Source organism: Cydia amplana, chromosome 14, assembly GCF_948474715.1.
Source record: "Cydia amplana chromosome 14, ilCydAmpl1.1, whole genome shotgun sequence".
Classification (NCBI taxonomy): Eukaryota; Metazoa; Arthropoda; class Insecta; order Lepidoptera; family Tortricidae; genus Cydia; species Cydia amplana.
This window is the reverse complement of record NC_086082.1, coordinates 14252584-14270425: the sequence shown is the minus strand read 5'-3', so window position 1 is coordinate 14270425 and position 17842 is coordinate 14252584. Positions and strand designations below refer to the sequence as shown.

The 17842-nt window shown below is 38.6% G+C and overlaps 1 protein-coding gene across 1 annotated transcript; it reads left to right on the top strand.

Moving 5' to 3' along the window:
* Positions 1-259: 259 nt before the first annotated feature.
* LOC134654363 (zinc finger protein 14-like) lies at positions 260-17731 on the top strand. Its single transcript, XM_063509827.1, has 14 exons — positions 260-400; positions 734-908; positions 1422-1547; positions 2002-2139; positions 2401-2766; positions 3597-3749; positions 8097-8234; positions 9248-9378; positions 10502-10718; positions 11984-12129; positions 12973-13141; positions 14983-15108; positions 16759-16953; positions 17570-17731. The coding sequence occupies exons 1-14, from the start codon at positions 315-317 to the stop codon at positions 17690-17692; spliced, it is 2289 nt and encodes a 762-aa protein (XP_063365897.1). The 5' UTR covers positions 260-314; the 3' UTR covers positions 17693-17731.
* Positions 17732-17842: the final 111 nt, after the last annotated feature.

Genomic DNA, 17842 nt, shown 5'->3' with positions numbered 1-17842 from the left:
AAATTTCGGTTTTCGCGGTAAGACCCCAATTTTTAAAATATCGATTTAATATTAATAGTTTTTTTTTTAATTGTGTTCTCGTATAATGCAATCGAATTTCGTATAATTACAGGCACTGGATCGTATAATCAAAAAGTTGTACTGTATGTATGTACTGGCAGCCCTGTTCATATTTGACATTTGTGACCGAAATTTTAATCCAATTTCTTTCCGAGTTCTGAGTGTTTTGTTTTAATTATTTATATATATATAAATATATAAATAAAAACAAACAAACTGTTGCTGCCTGTAGGGCTTCATTTGTTTGTTCAATAATGGTAGCCTACTGTTGTGTCAAAGGTTGCAGTAACAACAGCAGCAACAAGAAGAAAGACCCCAATGATGTGACATCGTTTCACGCGTAAATATAAAAAGCTTATTTTCCTTTTTTTATATACATTTTACACCATTAAGTTTATAATGTAAGAGATTCTTTGCAAAGATGTAATCCTCGAGTATCAAAATATAATGGTTTTTGTTTGTGTTGTACAAGATAAATAAAGTACCTACTTATAGTGCTAATTGTATCCATTACGCGAAGAAAATGGTCATTCATATACATATGGAAAATGGTGATATATATGACAAACAATTGTTATATATAGTAATTTAAATTGACAAAAACATGGACAACCCTTTTTACAAACCCTTAATTTACTTATACAACCAGTTATTTCTATAATACAATTTTCAGCTTCCCGTCAAATATAGAACTCAAACAAAAGTGGCTAAAAGCTATTGGGAGGCCAGACTGGGCTCCACCGGCCTATGCCCGCATTTGCAGCGGACACTTCAGCTATGAGCAGATAAACCACGATGGACGGAGGATAAGGATTAAGGATGATGCAGTACCTGTAAAAGATTTACCTGTAAGTTGGTGTCGTAAATAATATAGTAAAGACATAGAAAGCGCTGGTGGCATAGCGGTAAGAATGTGCAACTTGCAATCTGGAGGTCGCGGGTTCAAATCCTGGCTCGTACCATAGAAGGTAGCATCCTATAGAAGTGGTATACGCGTGCCACTGTGAGGGACAAAACATACGCAATGCGACACTATGATTGGTCGAATTTATTTGTTGCCCACCATAATCAATAATATCTGGGTGACCGAGCTTCGCTCGGAAAACATATAAAAACTCGAAAATGCGCGTTTTTCCAGAGATAAGACCTAGCTATATCGATTTTTCGCCCCCAAAAACCCCCATATAGTAAATTTCATCGAAATCGTTAGAGCCGTTTCCGAGATCCCCGAAATATATATATATATCCCCATCCCATGCCCAATCCAGTTTAATACTAGATTCACGGCTCGTACCAATGAGTTTTTCGGAACTTATGTATTTTACAATATATAATTTAAAAAAATATATTTGAATGCATAGGCCAACTCCAACTTTGAGGCGTCAGATGTGGAAGTCTGCAGGTTTTGTCTGGCCACGGAGGTGCGCCTGCACAGCCTTCAGGATGGAGTGCACCGGTTATACTTGGAGTCCTTAGTAGGGTATAATGTAAGTATCGTATTTATTGCTTGCTTGCATTATCAAACCATACAAAGATGATTAGGCGCTTTTCAAAATTATTGACCTTAGGTGTTTGTTTATATAATTATATACAGTTTCAATTATTCAATTTTGTAACAATATACTGTCACATAATTTATACAGATAGTTTGAAATCGAGTGGAGTTCCATTCTGTTTTGTGTCATGATGGAATAAACCAGATTGTATAGCCTGAACAGTAATATATGATAATTGTCAAGAGGGCGCTGTTATTCTCATGTATAGGGTGACAATTCAGTGTAGTATGAAAAAATTAGTTCCAGTGAAATTCCGCAACATGGCGCACCCTCAATAGATCCTGGTTCACCTATAATTGACTATGTTTTTTTTATTTGAATGGATAAAACAAGTATCTATTTATTGATCCAAATGAAGTTTTATCAAGTTGGTAAATGTTTTCAGGAAAACTACAATATAGAAGGTCTCCCACAGTTTATTTGCTATGAGTGTGCTGCTCACCTGAAAAAATGCTACAAGTTGCTGGAAAAGAGCCTGACCGTACAAGCTACTTTGCTTGACATTTTTGCACAATACGGAAAGGTAAACTTTTTTCTCCAAATTAATCATTGATGTATGTAAGGATCACTCTTTAATTTATTTCTATTTGTACATAGTCAACGTCTGGACTCTGGATTGAGCGTTGACTGGTCTAGAATTTGATAGTTCCATTGTGTAGCAAATAAGCATTTATATGAAGTAGTTTCCTTTACACAAAGGATTCTTACACAACTAAATTGCATCCGAATTAAAGTGCTTATGTACTTTTTTTATCCTATTTTATAATAACACTTAAAATTTCAGATCACAATAAACCTTATTAAAACAAAGAATCGCAAGGAGCTAAACTTGTCGTCGCCATTAAGCATACAGGAAATTAAAACGATAGATGAATTCAAACAGAGCCATAATTTGGAAAACAATGAAAGTCACACTGGAAATAAACTTGGAACAGATGACAGTTACTTAGAAGTTATAAATTTAATGATAAATCCTGAAGGTGTTAAAGATAGTGAAAATGCTGAAGCTCTGAATGAGGATGTCATTGAAGGCAGAAACTTGAAAGATGATAGTAGATCAGATCCTTTTGATGATGCATTCAGTAATTCTACTGAGTTGAGTTTAGATGATGAAGTTAAATCTGAACCAGAAAAAGAAACATTGGATCAAGTATGTTTTTTAAAACTTTATTGCGTAGGTATAGTAAAATTGTAAACACTCGTCAGTTTATAATCTCGCTAGTTGAATTATAAACTGACGGTAGGGAGATTATAAACTAAACTAAACTACGTTAGATTGTAAACTAACGGGTTCACAATCTTATGGTGTCATATATTATATATTATGTATCGTCGTATAGTACCCACAACACAGGCTATATTGAGCTTAAGCTTTGGATTCCTCCGAAAACGGTGCCGTCATATGACGGCCGTCATATAGCGGCCGCAAAAGACGGCCGTCTTTACGGTGGCGACATGTGGAAAGTACCACGGCGTCGTAACACACCGTCATCCACCAAGGTCAAAGCGGCAAATTTGAAAAATGTAGGCGCGATGGGATAACATCCCATAGAAAATTTGAATTTCGCGCCTTTTCCTACTGACAAGATTTGCTTGATCATCTATAATTTACTTGGAGGATGAAATATCATCAGAAGAGGAAAATAATCGTAGTACGGAATCATTTATTCAAATCTCGTGTCATTTATTCAAAATGGCGTCACCGCTATCTAATAAAACGTTCACGAAACTATCGACACCGTCATGACGGCCGTCATCTTACGTTACGTTGACAATCAACGTAACGTAACGCCGTCTAGGAAACCGCGCCATCTTGTTTACATAGACAACGTTCTAGTGACGTCAGTCAACGCTATATAGCGGCCGTAATATGACGGCACCGTTTTCGGAGGAATCCAAAGCTTTACTGTGACTTGGTAGATTTGTGTAAAGATTGACCCATGATATTGATTTATATTTTTATTTATTTATTATCAACAGGTACCCAAAGTTAGCCTTGTAACAGGATGGAAAGAGCAGGTGCCCGAACGAAAGAGAGCACGTGTGAAATACACGGCCAGAGCAACTGTGCTGACAAGGCTGACGCCTGACGAACGCAACATGCTGCAGTATTTTGATATTAGTTTTTTGAAGGTACTTAAGAGCCCATCAACGTGCACACTAGCGCCACTGCTAAATTATCGTGATTATTTAAATTTCACGAAAGATATTTAAAAAAAAAGGGGGCCGCTACGTACTGTATCTTGTATTAATAGTACATTATTGTCGAGGTTCGGAAGTAGCTACTTGCAGGCTGAGGATTCGTTTTAAACGGACGACCTTGGGAGTCCGTTTAATTGAATCCGAAGCCAGCAAGTAGCCTTCCAGCCGAGTCATATATAGTGCTTTTCTCAAAAATGGTGCAAGAAATATAAATATTTTACAGAAGCAACGTTCTAATTTTCACAGAAAAAGTACAATCATTAAAAAGATTTGCTTGCCGCCTTTAAAAAAAAAAGAAGTGTATTTTTCTGCTGAAAATACGCCAACCTATTTGAGACACCTAAATAGTCGCGGTACCAACATTAAGCCTGTAACAGACTATCGCACCGCATCGCGACCTTGGAGCGTCGCACCCATAAGTGAGAGCGAGAAAGAGATATCTGTTTCTCGCTCTCACTTATGGGTGCGACGCTCCAAGGTCGCGGTGCGGTGCGATAGTCTGTTACAGGCTTTATAATAATAAGTGCTGATCACCTGTTTGGCTGTTTAAGGGACCTATGCCTTCATTTGATATAGACGTGTGCGCCGCGCCGGCGCGCCGCCGCCGCCGGGCTTTTTTGCCACGCCGCCGCCGCCGATAAATGATCGGCGTGAAATCGGCGTGACCTTGAGTGTTGTTAATAAACTATTCTAGCTAGATATTTGGATTACAATTTGTCTTTTTTTGTATAATATATGTTATATTTGTCAAATATATATTAATTATTTATTAAATGAAACAGAATAGCCAGGTGCACAAACTATTGGACACGCGGATTAAAGTAACTGAGTAATCCTCAGTGTTCAGCGTTAATAAAGATGAGGGAGCAATGTAGGAACTACTATTTTTTCCTGTTAATTGTGTATTCACATTCTAAACTAACTAGCTAATGTTGCGATCATCATCCTTGCTTGTACAATTGTTGACTGGACCATGGAATAACAACAAGAAATACATCGAAATGTCGGCTTTTCTACAGAAAATTCAAGTTGAAAGGTTTAGAGAGGTCTTAAGATTAATCAATCAATATTTTATTTGTCATAATAACCGTATTATGACAAATAAATAAATATAATAGATTAATATCCCATGTTAACCGTAACATGGGATATTAATCTATTTAATAGTACCAACCAACCATTCAGAAGCGCTGGTGGCCTAGCGGTAAGAGCGTGCGACTTGCAATCCGGAGGAACTTATGTACGAAATATCATATGATATTTACCAGTCGCTTTTCGGTGAAGGAAAACATCGTGAGGAAACCGGACTAATCCCAATACGGGCCTAGTTTACCCTCTGGGTTGGAAAGTCAGATGGCAGTCGTTTTCGTAAAAACTAGTGCCCACGCCAATTACTGGGATTAGTTGCCAAGCGGACCCCAGGCTCCCACGAGCCGTGGCAAAATGCCGGGACAACGCGAAGAAGATGATGAGTACCAACCAACCATTCTAAGACCAAAGTACGAACAATGGTAGCAGACAGAACAAACGTACTCTGAGTTACCGACGCACTCGGTTGGTACGAGTTCTCGTAGTATCAATATTCCAATATGGTACCGAAACGTGGGGCCTCAAAATGTGTGACGTGCTGTAAGATATGGTGTTGGTGAAGACGGCTGCTTATAATTAGGACAGCAAGAAGAAGAAACCCCTTAATTCTGAGAGAGCTCATGCTCAATATCGCGACTTGGTGGTACTATGATATTATATTATGAAGTTTCCAACGCATGATGTGGAGAAAGATATGAATTTAGGCCGAATAAATGGCAAACGTACTCGGAGTGGAGCATGATGTATGAGATGGTCGATGGCTGGCGGCAGTCTGTACCGTGCAGTCCACACGGCTTATAACCTTACGAAATGGAGACAAATTACTTGTAGTCGCGATCCTCAGCAATGATAAGACGAGAAAGAAGAAGATACGTCTCGGTGAGCCTGGTGCTTGTACGACAAGAAAACCATTAAAGGGAAGCCATAGGCAGTCCACTATGTCAAGCAAATTTCAAGGATGTTTGAAGATAAGCTATGGAAAGCATGAGAAAACGAAGTTACAGAGAGATACCGATCGGATCGAAAGTCATTGGGACCAGGTGACCTCTTAATGCAAGCCAGTTACTAGGAAAATCAGTGCTTATTATACCTATCCTATAGTCGTTAACAAACCCTATTTTACTCACAACCTATTTAAAACTATACGTAGATTACGTAGTTCACTGGATTAATCAAATTTTCAAGAAAAACGACAAATTAATGATTTTTCTTAAAAAACCTGAAAGTCAAGGTCACGCCGATTTCACGCCGAAAACACGCCGCCGCCGCCGATTTTTTGGCAAACGCCGCCGCCGATCATTTTTTAATCGGCGCACACGTCTAATTTGATATGGCCATTTAAAGTTTTAAAAAGTTTGGAACTCGTTAAATAATGGAATTTGTATGCAACATTGCAGTCCCGAAATCGAGACTGCAATGTTTTTAACTTTTTAATTTTTTGAATGACCATAAACTACGCACTTCGCGACCTATTTTCTAACCGGCATCGTCGACTTTGCCGTCCATTTTTGAGAAAAGTACCTTTTGGCTACATCAAACTAGTTTTTATGTTTCGTCAATCGTTTATGATTCGTCAATCTATGAACTCAAAACAAAAACGGCCGTTTTAACTTTGGACGCATAGATTGACGAATCCAGCAACATAGAAACTAGTTTGAAGTATTCAAAATAGTTATTTTCGATACAAGTGCGAAAAAGAGGAAATTCGAAACGAGTGGCGATAAATTAAAACACGACCGAAGGGAGTGTTTTAAATCGACACGAGTTGCGAATTACCTATTCGCACGTGTATCGAACAACGTTTTACAGTACATATGGCACTTTAAAGTTTCGACATACTTCAACTTCAACTTCAACATTTATTCAGCAAATAGGCCACAAGGGCACTTTTACACGTCAACATTGAATTTACATAAAAGCAAAATAATAATAATTATACATCAACAATTATTAAATACAACTACAACTACCAAATCAAACTAACGTAATACAATTACATAGAGATGTATAAGGTCTCTTAATGTCGAATTACATAAAAAAACTATAATAATAATATTAAAATAAAAACAAAACAGATACATGGAAAAAAAATCTAAACTTATTTAGAGGTGTAAATGTCTCTAAGTGTCAGAACTAAAAAATAACATAGTTTATCAAATTATCCTTAGAGATGTATAGGGTCTCCAAGAGTCACAATCCTGTATGATTAACACATTACGAGAAAAAAAAAACATACGAGAACCGAATGAGGCGTCTCACTGCAATTAAATTAAAAAATAAAGTTACTAAATATATTCGTGTTAGCTTAAACAGACCCGTCTCCACAAACAGCACCCGTTCACGAGTACGACGCGTATCTCAGCCATCGCCTCCCTCAACCTTCATTCGGGAAAGTGGCGACCCGATCAACGACGCCACCGTAAGCAAAGACTTTTAAGCGAGCATGACATGTTCAAGCTACCGGCCTATATTAATATTAAAATAGTGATAACACTTAGCTGTGAGACACAGCATTTTGTGCTCGTATGTTACATAAAAGACGGTATAGCTTCACATAATTACTATACGCACATATATAATACGCACGTAAAGTGCTATTTTACGCACTAGTGCGGAAAAGTAGCCCCATATGTACTGTAAAGTACTTTAATACAAGATACAGTACGTAGCGGCCCCCTTTTTTTTAAATATCTTTCGTGAAATTTAAATAATCAGTGGCGCTAGTGTGCACTTTGATGGGCTCTTAACTAACTGGACAAAAATACATATTTCAGTATTTTTTTAACAGCAGAACTAACCACCGTGAATCACTACTGGTCATCTATGTGCCTCTCTAATACTCTAGAGCAAGAGCGATGGAGAGGGAAATAGACGATTTTGAAATTTCGATTCCTGTGCACTGTGGTTACTTTGTGTACAGTCACCTGCAATAATATGTTACACAACGAAGGCCGCAAAAATATCTGACACAATTTTATTTGTAGAGTCATAAGAGCGTGTTACATATTTTTGCGGCCTTCAAAGTAACATATTATTGCAGGTGACTGTACCTACCGTCTGTACCTACTGTCAAGGTAATTTGCTCGGGAAGTCTGCACGATGGCTTAACTGTATCTATCTTGTCGAAAAATAGTTCAATCTCACTAACAAATATATTTAATTTTAAAACGATATATTGTTTCTTTGTAGTTAGAACAACAAATAGAAGAATGGAGCAAATCAAAAGAGAACAAGGAATTTAGTGGAGAATCGTTTAAATGTCACATATGCTCGAAAACGTTTGCATATCAAAATAGCTATAAACTGCATACACAGAGCCATGATCCCGTAAGTACCTATGTAGTGATTTTATTCTCTTTGAGTTGGTACCTAAATTTCATTTAAAATTAAAGGGAATAGTTAATGTACCGCCGCCATAGTCAAGTTTCAATTTCCTTGTGGGATCCAAGCGCAACCGCTATCTTCAACTAACCTACCGTAGCTTCAATACTGTAGCTTACGAGGTTACACACCAATATGCATGCCATAGACGAGTTCGAGACTCTCCTGTATATTGGTGTATTAATTCTTATTTCGTTTGTCTGCACATATTTATTTATAGGTACAGCCAGCTGCAGAGAAAAGGTGCCATCCCTGCATACAAACTTCTATGCAGGGATGGTACCTTTTCTCTGCAGCTGACCGTATAAGGAATTCCAACAGCTATGAAATATTTGTTTAACTTTTTAAATAGCATTGCAGAGCCAATTATTGTGAGCCAAACTTGCAAATAGAAACTGAATATCACATATTTGTTACATGTTTTGTGACCGGCACGAATAAATGTCTTTTATACATACCTATGGATCGTTGTTGTCTGGAATAAAGGATTTATTTATTTATTTTATAATTTATCTACTCATTTGTGTAACGAATATTTGATTACTACATACATACATATGTTTAATAGGGAATATAACGCGAAACTCTGCGTAGAGGGCGCCACTACCACAATCACTCACAATATGAGAGTCTACCGCAAACGAGAGTCGAAATGTTGTTATCTAACCTCTCTATCGCTCTTGCGTGTTCGAGCGATAAAGAGGCAGATAGCTGAGTTTCGATTTTCGCGTTTCCCGCCCTTTGTAAACAAACCGTCTTGATGTATCAATGTCATATTTTATTGTTTGTGAAAACTTGTCAAAAAGTATGTATATACGCTACTCTATGGTTTACGATGGGTGCTAGTGCTGCACTCTGGCGGCAGAACATTGCAGTAATATCCCCTATTATTGCAGGTGCAAGTGTATTTTATCGTAATGAAATACACTTAAATAACAAAAAAATGTTCATGTTCCTAGAGCCGAGGGAGCGCCGAGTGTCCCGTATGCAAGGTGCGTTTCAAGAGCGAGGTGGTAGCGCGCTCGCACGCCAATCGCGCTCATGCCAAGAAATTCTACTGCAAATTATGTCCGAAGGCCTTCAACAATGTGTAAGTGTATTAACTATTTATCTTTTCATTTAATCAGAATGTTAAAGAATACAAGTTCTATTCAATAAATCGGATATAAATATAAAGAGTAGGTGAGTTGACCGTGACGTCACGATGTAATGTTTCATATAAATTCCATGTTAGTCTAATTCTAGTATATTAAATACAAGTAATATAAGAAAAAAATTATAAACTAAAATTAAAAACTACAACTAATTACAATAACTAAAATTATAAATAAAAAAACTGGCTTCAGCTCCGTGCCTTGTGAATTGCTACATTTGAAGTAACTTTTCATCTGGACTTCCGTTGAATTCCATGATTCCTTTGGGTAACGAAAATTTTCCTACACTTGTTACAATGTAAATGGTTCGGCCGTAGGTCGAAAATACAGCGCTAAAACCTGCGTGCCTGATCGCTTGATCTTGGTTAAAGAGTAAAACGCTTATATACAAAAGTGTAAGTCCCTTACATTCAGAACAGGAGTCGGTATTTGATAGCGACTAAGGTGCAGGGGGGTAATTTAGATTGCGGGATAATTAAAACTAATCGAAATATCTTCCATGTATGTATGTATGTATGTAAACACTTTATTGTACATAAGACAGGTTAAGATACAATTAAAAGAAAGTATACAATGTACAAAGGCGAACTTATCCCTATAAGGGATCTCTTCCAGTCAACCTTTGAGCGATTGAGAGTAGACAAATGAAAATGACAGACAAACGAACACATGTACTGAAAAGCAAATTATGGTTCAATTATTACCCAAGTAAATAATTAAAACCTTTAGCCTACATGTTTTTCATTATTCATTAGAGTCACACACAACACACATCTTTTTCGCTATCTGGACATATGTGGCACTCTAGTTAATAATGTAAAACATGGAAGATATTTCGATTCGGCCCCCTTGCACCTTATTGGCAAGGTGCGAAGTCGGTGGAGGGGGAAGTGGCGCTGATCGTCACAAACACAGGTAATCTTATGGAATGGCCGCCATTAGTACTAGCGGCAGCCGCTTGAACTAATTTTACTCCATAAGATTTAACGTAGAAAGTCTGCCAAAATGAGGGCAGCACCAGTCGTGCACCTAGCGAATATGAACCACTTTTGAATCCAGCGGCGTGGCGAAGAAGCATCACTTGTGGCACTCGGGCTACGTGTACAAATGCGAGCGCGCGCACTGCTCGTACTCCACCGCGCATGCGTCGGCGCTGGGCGCGCACGCGCGCGCGCACGCCGGCGCGCACGCGTGCGCGCGCTGCGGCCGCGCCTGCGCCAGCGCGCGGGGGCTGCGGCTGCACGCCAACACTGTCCATCGAGACGTTCAGGGTGCTGTGAGTACATACGTACTATATGGTCCCGGTAAGTTTGTTATGTCCGTCAATGCCACAGGTTGGACATATTCTCTTTGCGGATGAGTGTAGCTGTGATCCGCCTGTATGAATATAGAACTGCTTTGCCGCACACCTGGAATCAGTATAATTTACCTTGATTGGGTATGAACCGGTGTCAACCATTTACAAGCGTATATCTCATCATTTTCGCGTAGTAATCAATTTTGCTACGGGCCACCGTTTATAAGTAAAAACCGGCCAAGTGCGAGTCGGACTCGCGCACGGAGGGTTCCGCACCATCAACAAAAAATAGAGCAAAACAAGACAAAAAACGGTCACCCATCCTAGTACTGACCCCGCCGGACATTGCTTAACTTCGGTCAAAAATCACGTTTGTTGTATGGGAGCCCCACTTAAATCTTTATTTTATTCTGTTTTTAGTATGTATTTGTTGTTATAGCGGCAACAGAAATACATCATCTGTGAAAATTTCAACTGTCTAGCTATCACGGTTTTTGAGATACAGCCTGGTGACAGACGGACGGACGGACGAACAGCGGAATCTTAGTAATAGGGTCCCGTTTTTACCCTTTGGGTACGGAACCCTAAAAAGGGACCTTTAAACCCACTCCTACCCGTTATCTCACCCCCTATCCATCAGTACTTTCAGTATGTTATGTAACCTTTATCTGCAACGATGCCAAAATTCGCTCATAAATACACGAATTATTTCCCCCATTGACTATCTAGGGACTGACTTTACGGGCAATAATAATGAGGCATGACAGGGGCCAGTACAGCGGTGTGAAATCGCTACAACGCGATTGGTTGATGAGTTCGCATCACGCGCGCGATTGGTTGACGAGTTCGCATTACGCGCGCTATTGGTCGCAACTAGTCGCGTTAGACTGCACGATTGGCTGGAATTCGTGGGTAGCACCGCTGAACTAGTACGATGTTTAGTGCCCCATTAGCCCGTCCTTAGATATTATACGTCAATGATTTCCCCTGTTTTTCCTTCGTTTGGTAGCCTATCATCCGGTTTTTGTAGAAGTGCATGGCGACTTTGTCAATGAATTCATTCATTATTTCTCCATACAATTTTGCACCTCGCTGTACTTTGTTATTTTGCATGCTAGATTTTATTATACCTAGTTGTAAGTCTTAACATTAATTTTGATTTTGTATGTTACTTGCAAATATGAGTTGTAAATGCCTGAAATAAATGATTATTTAATATAATTTAATTAATCTAATTTCCCTATTATTCACATATGAGCTTATTGTTACAGGAGTCTGAAAACAATCCGAAATACAGATGTGATCAGTGCGAGCTCAACTTCGAGTCGGAAGGGGCGCGTCGAGTGCATATACTCACGTCCAATCAACACAAGAAGAAAACTAATCTATGGTAAGAGCTGTAATTCATCCACTATTTAATTGATTCCAATGTACAACGGGAGTTAGACATTTAATTCGATGACTAATTAACTAATTTAATTGACTCCATTATGTAACGAAACTTAGTCATACGTTCGATACTTACCCCCTTATAATATTTAAAACTTTCGCGTTTTGAACACATATTAACTCACATTTATAGACGGGTCCAACGCGAAATTTATTCACATACCTTTATTTACCGACGTTTCCACACAGGCTTTACTGGTCATGGTTATGGTCATGGTCACTGGTTAGCCGCGACCATGACCAGTGAAACCTGTGTCGAAACGTCGGTAAATAAAGGTATGTGAATAAATTTCGCGTTAGACCCGTCTATAAATGTGACTTAATGTTTGACTATTTATTGATATATGCAACGAAAGTTAGGTACAGTGGGCCAAGAAATTGGTCTACCACCCTACGGTTGAGGTTCGTTTGAACGTCATGAGACAACAAGGTCGACACACGTACGTCAAGTTGTACATCATTGTCAACCTTAGCGATGGTTAGATCTCGCAGAAACTTTTGTCAAAACTGGTAGACCACTTTCTTGGCCCACTGTACTTATAAATCGACGACTCATTTTCGATACATAAAATGATCTTAATCTGTAGACGAATGAAGGCTCAATAAAAGAAATCCTTAATAGGAAATACGAATTTATCATAAAATGTATTTCGATATATCGTGTATTTTTAATCGACTTCCAAATCTCAAAAGGAGGTTATCATTTCGGTTGTATGTTTTTTTTTAAATGTTTGTTACTCCATATCTCCGTCATTTCTGGACCGATTTTGAAAATTCTTTTTAGTGACACAACACCGCAAGAACAGAGCCTAAAAACCACTTGCAATAAGTGCGGTACAGAGTTTCCGACGCTAAAGGCGCTAATAGAGCACAGAAGAGCAGAGCACAGAAGGACCAAGAAGAAAACCAGCTGGAGTCTGCCAGGAGACTCTTATCCGACGAAGTGTGATCATGTGAGTGTGACCAATTGAAAAGGTATTTAGGTCTTCACCTAAATACCTTTTCTAGTAGTAGAAAAGCTTACTCGTAGTTTAGTCGTATAGTTCGTTTTTTTAGCATTAGAAAAAAGGTAAACAATTTTGACGTGTATTTTTATTGACAAACACTTTTGAAAAATAAGTCACGGCAAATATGTACATATAAGTAATAAGGTAAACGTACTGGTGCTCGACGCGGTACCAGTATATGTCAGTTTGAAACTTAAGTCATTGTAAATAGAGGTGACAGCAGGGTGTCATCTATTGGGCATAAGCATGTCCAGCACAAGTACGTTCACCTTAGTTACTGATTAAAAAAAAACAATTTTGTGGCATTTGATTAGCATATTTAAGGTTTGCATTCCGGATCCGAAATGTATGCAATTATCCGGATCTGGATCCGGATCAGCGGATATTCCCATACATTTCAGATCGGTCGTGCAAACTCTATAAAAGAGTGGCCCTTGAAACCATTTTTCATAAAACTTCATTTTTTAAGAGATAAGAGATAAATAGTTATTTGTACAACAAGAGATCAAAGTTTGATATTTCTTCGAGTGCTTATTTTGAGTCCCGTGCAAGCGAAAGATTCTATACTAGATTCACGAGCGTAGCGAGTGAATCTAATTTAGAATCTTGAGCGTAGTAAGGGACTCAAAAGCGCACGAGATGTAAATAACTTTGATCTCGTGTAGTTCACAAAACTTTTCACCTCAGCAGTGAGAACATATTAGAGAACCCGAAATAGTTATTTTCGATACAAGTGCGAAAAAGAGGAAATTCGAAACGAGTGGCGATAAATTAAAACACGACCGAAGGGAGTGTTTTAAATCGACACGAGTTGCGAATTACCTATTCGCACGTGTATCGAACAACGTTTTACAGTACATATGGCACTTTAAAGTTTCGACATACGCACGAAAAGTGCTATTTTACGCACTAGTGCGGAAAAGTAGCCCCATATGTACTGTAAAATGTATTCCTTCTTCATCACTTACCTCTATTCACTCATGTTTTCTTAAGATATACCAACAATTAAGTTTTCACCTTAGCAGCTCGAACAAGGGTACTTTGCTACTTAAAAACAGTGAGCCAAATCGCATTTTGCTCACTGAGTGAGCAAAATCGCATTTTGCTCATTTTGTCTCACTCAGTGAGCAAAATGCGATTTAGCTCACTATTAGGGTTCCGTAGCCAAATGGCAAAAAACGGAACCCTTATAGATTCGTCATGTCTGTCTGTCTGTCCGTCTGCCCGTCTGTCCGTCTGTCCGTCTGTCCGTCCGTATGTCACAGCCACTTTTCTCCGAAACTATAAGAACTATACTGTTGAAACTTGGTAAGTAGATGTATTCTGTGAACCGCATTAAGATTTTCATACAAAAATAGAAAAAAAACAATAAATTTTTGGGGTTCCCCATACTTCGAACTGAAACTCAAAATTTTTTTTTTCATCAAACCCATACGTGTGGGGTATCTATGGATAGGTCTTCAAAAATGATATTGAGGTTTCTAATATCATTTTTTTCTAAACTGAATAGTTTGCGCGAGAGACACTTCCAAAGTGGTAAAATGTGTGTCCCCCCCCCGTAACTTCTAAAATAAGAGAATGATAAAACTAAAAAAAATATATGATGTACATTACCATGTAAACTTCCACCGAAAATTGGTTTGAACGAGATCTAGCAAGTAGTTTTTTTTTAATACGTCATAAATCGCCTAAATACGGAACCCTTCATGGGCGAGTCCGACTCGCACTTGGTTACAACACGAGTTACTGGTAAGAGTTGTGCATAACTAAATTACCTATTTTTGCAGTGCGAGACTGTTGTGTCCAATCGTGCGGAACATTGGCGCCATGTTCGCGTAACGCACCCCGCGCAGCGCGCCACCTACCGGCCCGTAGTGACTGCTGTCTGCGACACTTGCGGGAAAGGCTTCCAGGTGAATAATTGAGGAGTGTCTTTTCAAAAGGGTTTATTTTTTCTGGGAATCTATTTCTAAATTGGACCTTAAGTTTTCTTGAGCAAGGTTCTAGAAGTACCGCTAAGAAAAAAATAAACCCTTTTGAAAAGACACTCCTCAATTAAACAGATACGCCTATTTAATCGCAAATCAAATTTTTGTGCTCTGAGGGGCTACCGCGAAAACTGCAATTCGCAAATTGCGGGGTTTTCATTTTTACTCCAATGAAGGCGTAATTAGAGTGACTAAAATAAATTCCCGCAATTTGTGAACTTAACATTTCACATGTTTAACGAGCTGTTAAAAAAAACACTGGCCACTGTCGACAATGTAAGTTGTTTGGTAGTTTCAAAGGTTCCACTGTGTAACGGTCTTTAATTCTTTTGAAATGCCTATTTTTTGAAGCGAAAACTTCTTTAGCGGCGCTGTGCACTTTTTGTGATGGGGAAAAATGTTAAACTCGTAACAAGTGTCACGTGACCGTAAGACGTTAGATCGGAAATCTGTTACTTCAATGTCATTAAGTTTTTCTTTATTGATTTAAATGCCATCTAGTGAGTTTCCCTCTTGACGAAATAACGCTAGATGGCGTTAACCTCAATTATACATAGTGCTGCAGACATTTTGCAATAGTGATTGAGTTTTCACTTCTGCCGGCACTCCCTGAGTGTTTAATCTACCCATTTCTATTCATCATTTGTAAACGATTTACAAAAATGATTGACCATAATAACAGCGGTTCTCAAATTTTTTTGGTAACGCATTTTGGAACGCGAAATATTTGACTGAGCCCCAAATTATCTTAATATTATTTTATCTTTATTTTGCCGTTTTAATTATTTTCTGTTTACCCTATTTCTTTCATCTTATTGTCCTGTCCTGTGTATGTGTGCTTTATGTAATATAGATGGTCAAACAAACCTTGACAGTAGAAAAAGGCGCGATATTCAAATTTTCTGTGGGACGATATCCCTTCGCGCCTACATTTTTCAAATTTGCCGCCTTTTTCTACTGACAAGATCTGCTTGACCATCTATCTAAATGAGTACCTTTGTTCTACAGGGTGGCCAACTTAGAGGTATACAACTTTTTTTTGCTGCCATTTTATTTTGGCGGTTAATATGACAGTTATTGCATGAAAATTAGTTTGTGTAGATACGGCAAATTTATTATGGAGCGTTTTACGACGGAACAACGTGTTTTAATCATTAAAAACAATAGAAACATTAAAAATAACGTTTTCCCGTCGATTAATTTCGAGAAACGGTGACATTGACTGGCCCCCAAGATCGCCTGATTTAACAGCTCCTGACTTTTTTCTGTGGGGCTATCTAAAGGGACGTGTCTATGCTAATAGGCCAACGAACCTTCAGCAATTAAAACAAAATATTCGAAACATTGTCGCTGAGATAACGCCAGAAATGTGTGAAAAAGTGATGAAAAACGCGATGAAAAGGGTTCGCATCTGCTATGCTGCTAGAGGTGGACATTTGTCTGACATTATTTTCCATGTGTAATTGCTGACCCTACATATTATATTTAACAAGGAATACTTAATATTTTTTATGTTTTATAGAATAAAATTTCAAAAATAAAGTGTATACCTCTTATTTGGCCACCCTGTATCAGAACTCGACAAAGCTGTCGCTGCACGTGCTCCGTCACGGCGCGCCGTCGGTCCCGTGTCCGCGCTGCCCGCGCGTGCTGTGGGACAAGCACGCGCTGGCGCGCCACGCCGCCTCGCACGCGCCCGCGCGCCCGCACCGCTGCCCGCTGTGTCCGAGGGCCTTTAAACAGAGGGCGAACCTTGATAGACACGAAAGGGTATGCTCTTTGGCTTGTTTAGCCAGAAATCTTTGTTCAGGGCTCTCCAAATCCCGGGCCGCGGGAGCCAGGCTCCAGGTGTCCCCCCCCCCCCCCCATCGGCGCCGACGGTGGCCCGCGCGAAAATTCTGAGGCGCAGTATGGCCCTCAGGTTTAAAAGTTTTGGAGACCCCTGGTTTAAATAAATAAATAAAATAAAAATAGTCGAGACAGTGTTATTAAATAGTGTAACGGGGTAACGATAATTATTCCTAAATGCCATATTTAAGCATGAATTTATGTGCCAATTTATTCTATTGTGTAACTCTCGTTGCACAATATAATAAATTATACCGATGGCCGATACCAGATGACTGTTTTTTTTTTCTATAGATTTAAGACACCAAAATGTTTGTAGTTAAGTATAGTATAGTATTATGGATTTAATTAGTATACAATTTAATTGGTTCACTTGTATAACGAAACTGAAATTATCAATGAATCACTAAATTAACTAACTTTTGTTACACAATGGAAAAAATTTAGGCCAATCAACGCCATTTTTTTTATTCGTTTTCTGCCTAATTCTAAGAAAACTGCATTTTTTTTACCAATATAGCGCCTTTTCTTTTTGCAGGTACACACCGGTGTAACTCCATACGAGTGTTCCATGTGCGGCAAGAAGTTCAAATACTCGACCAGCATGAACCTGCACGTGCGGACCGTGCACTACAAGTTGCCGCACCCGCCGAGGAAGTAGAATAACAAGCTGGATGAGAGTGATATTCATTATATGAAATAAAAAATAAATAATAGAAATCATTGTTTTATCATTAGTAGAAAATAAAAAAAGAGCTTTATTTTTCTGTGATGTCATCCATTACATTTAAACTTTATATATATACATAGA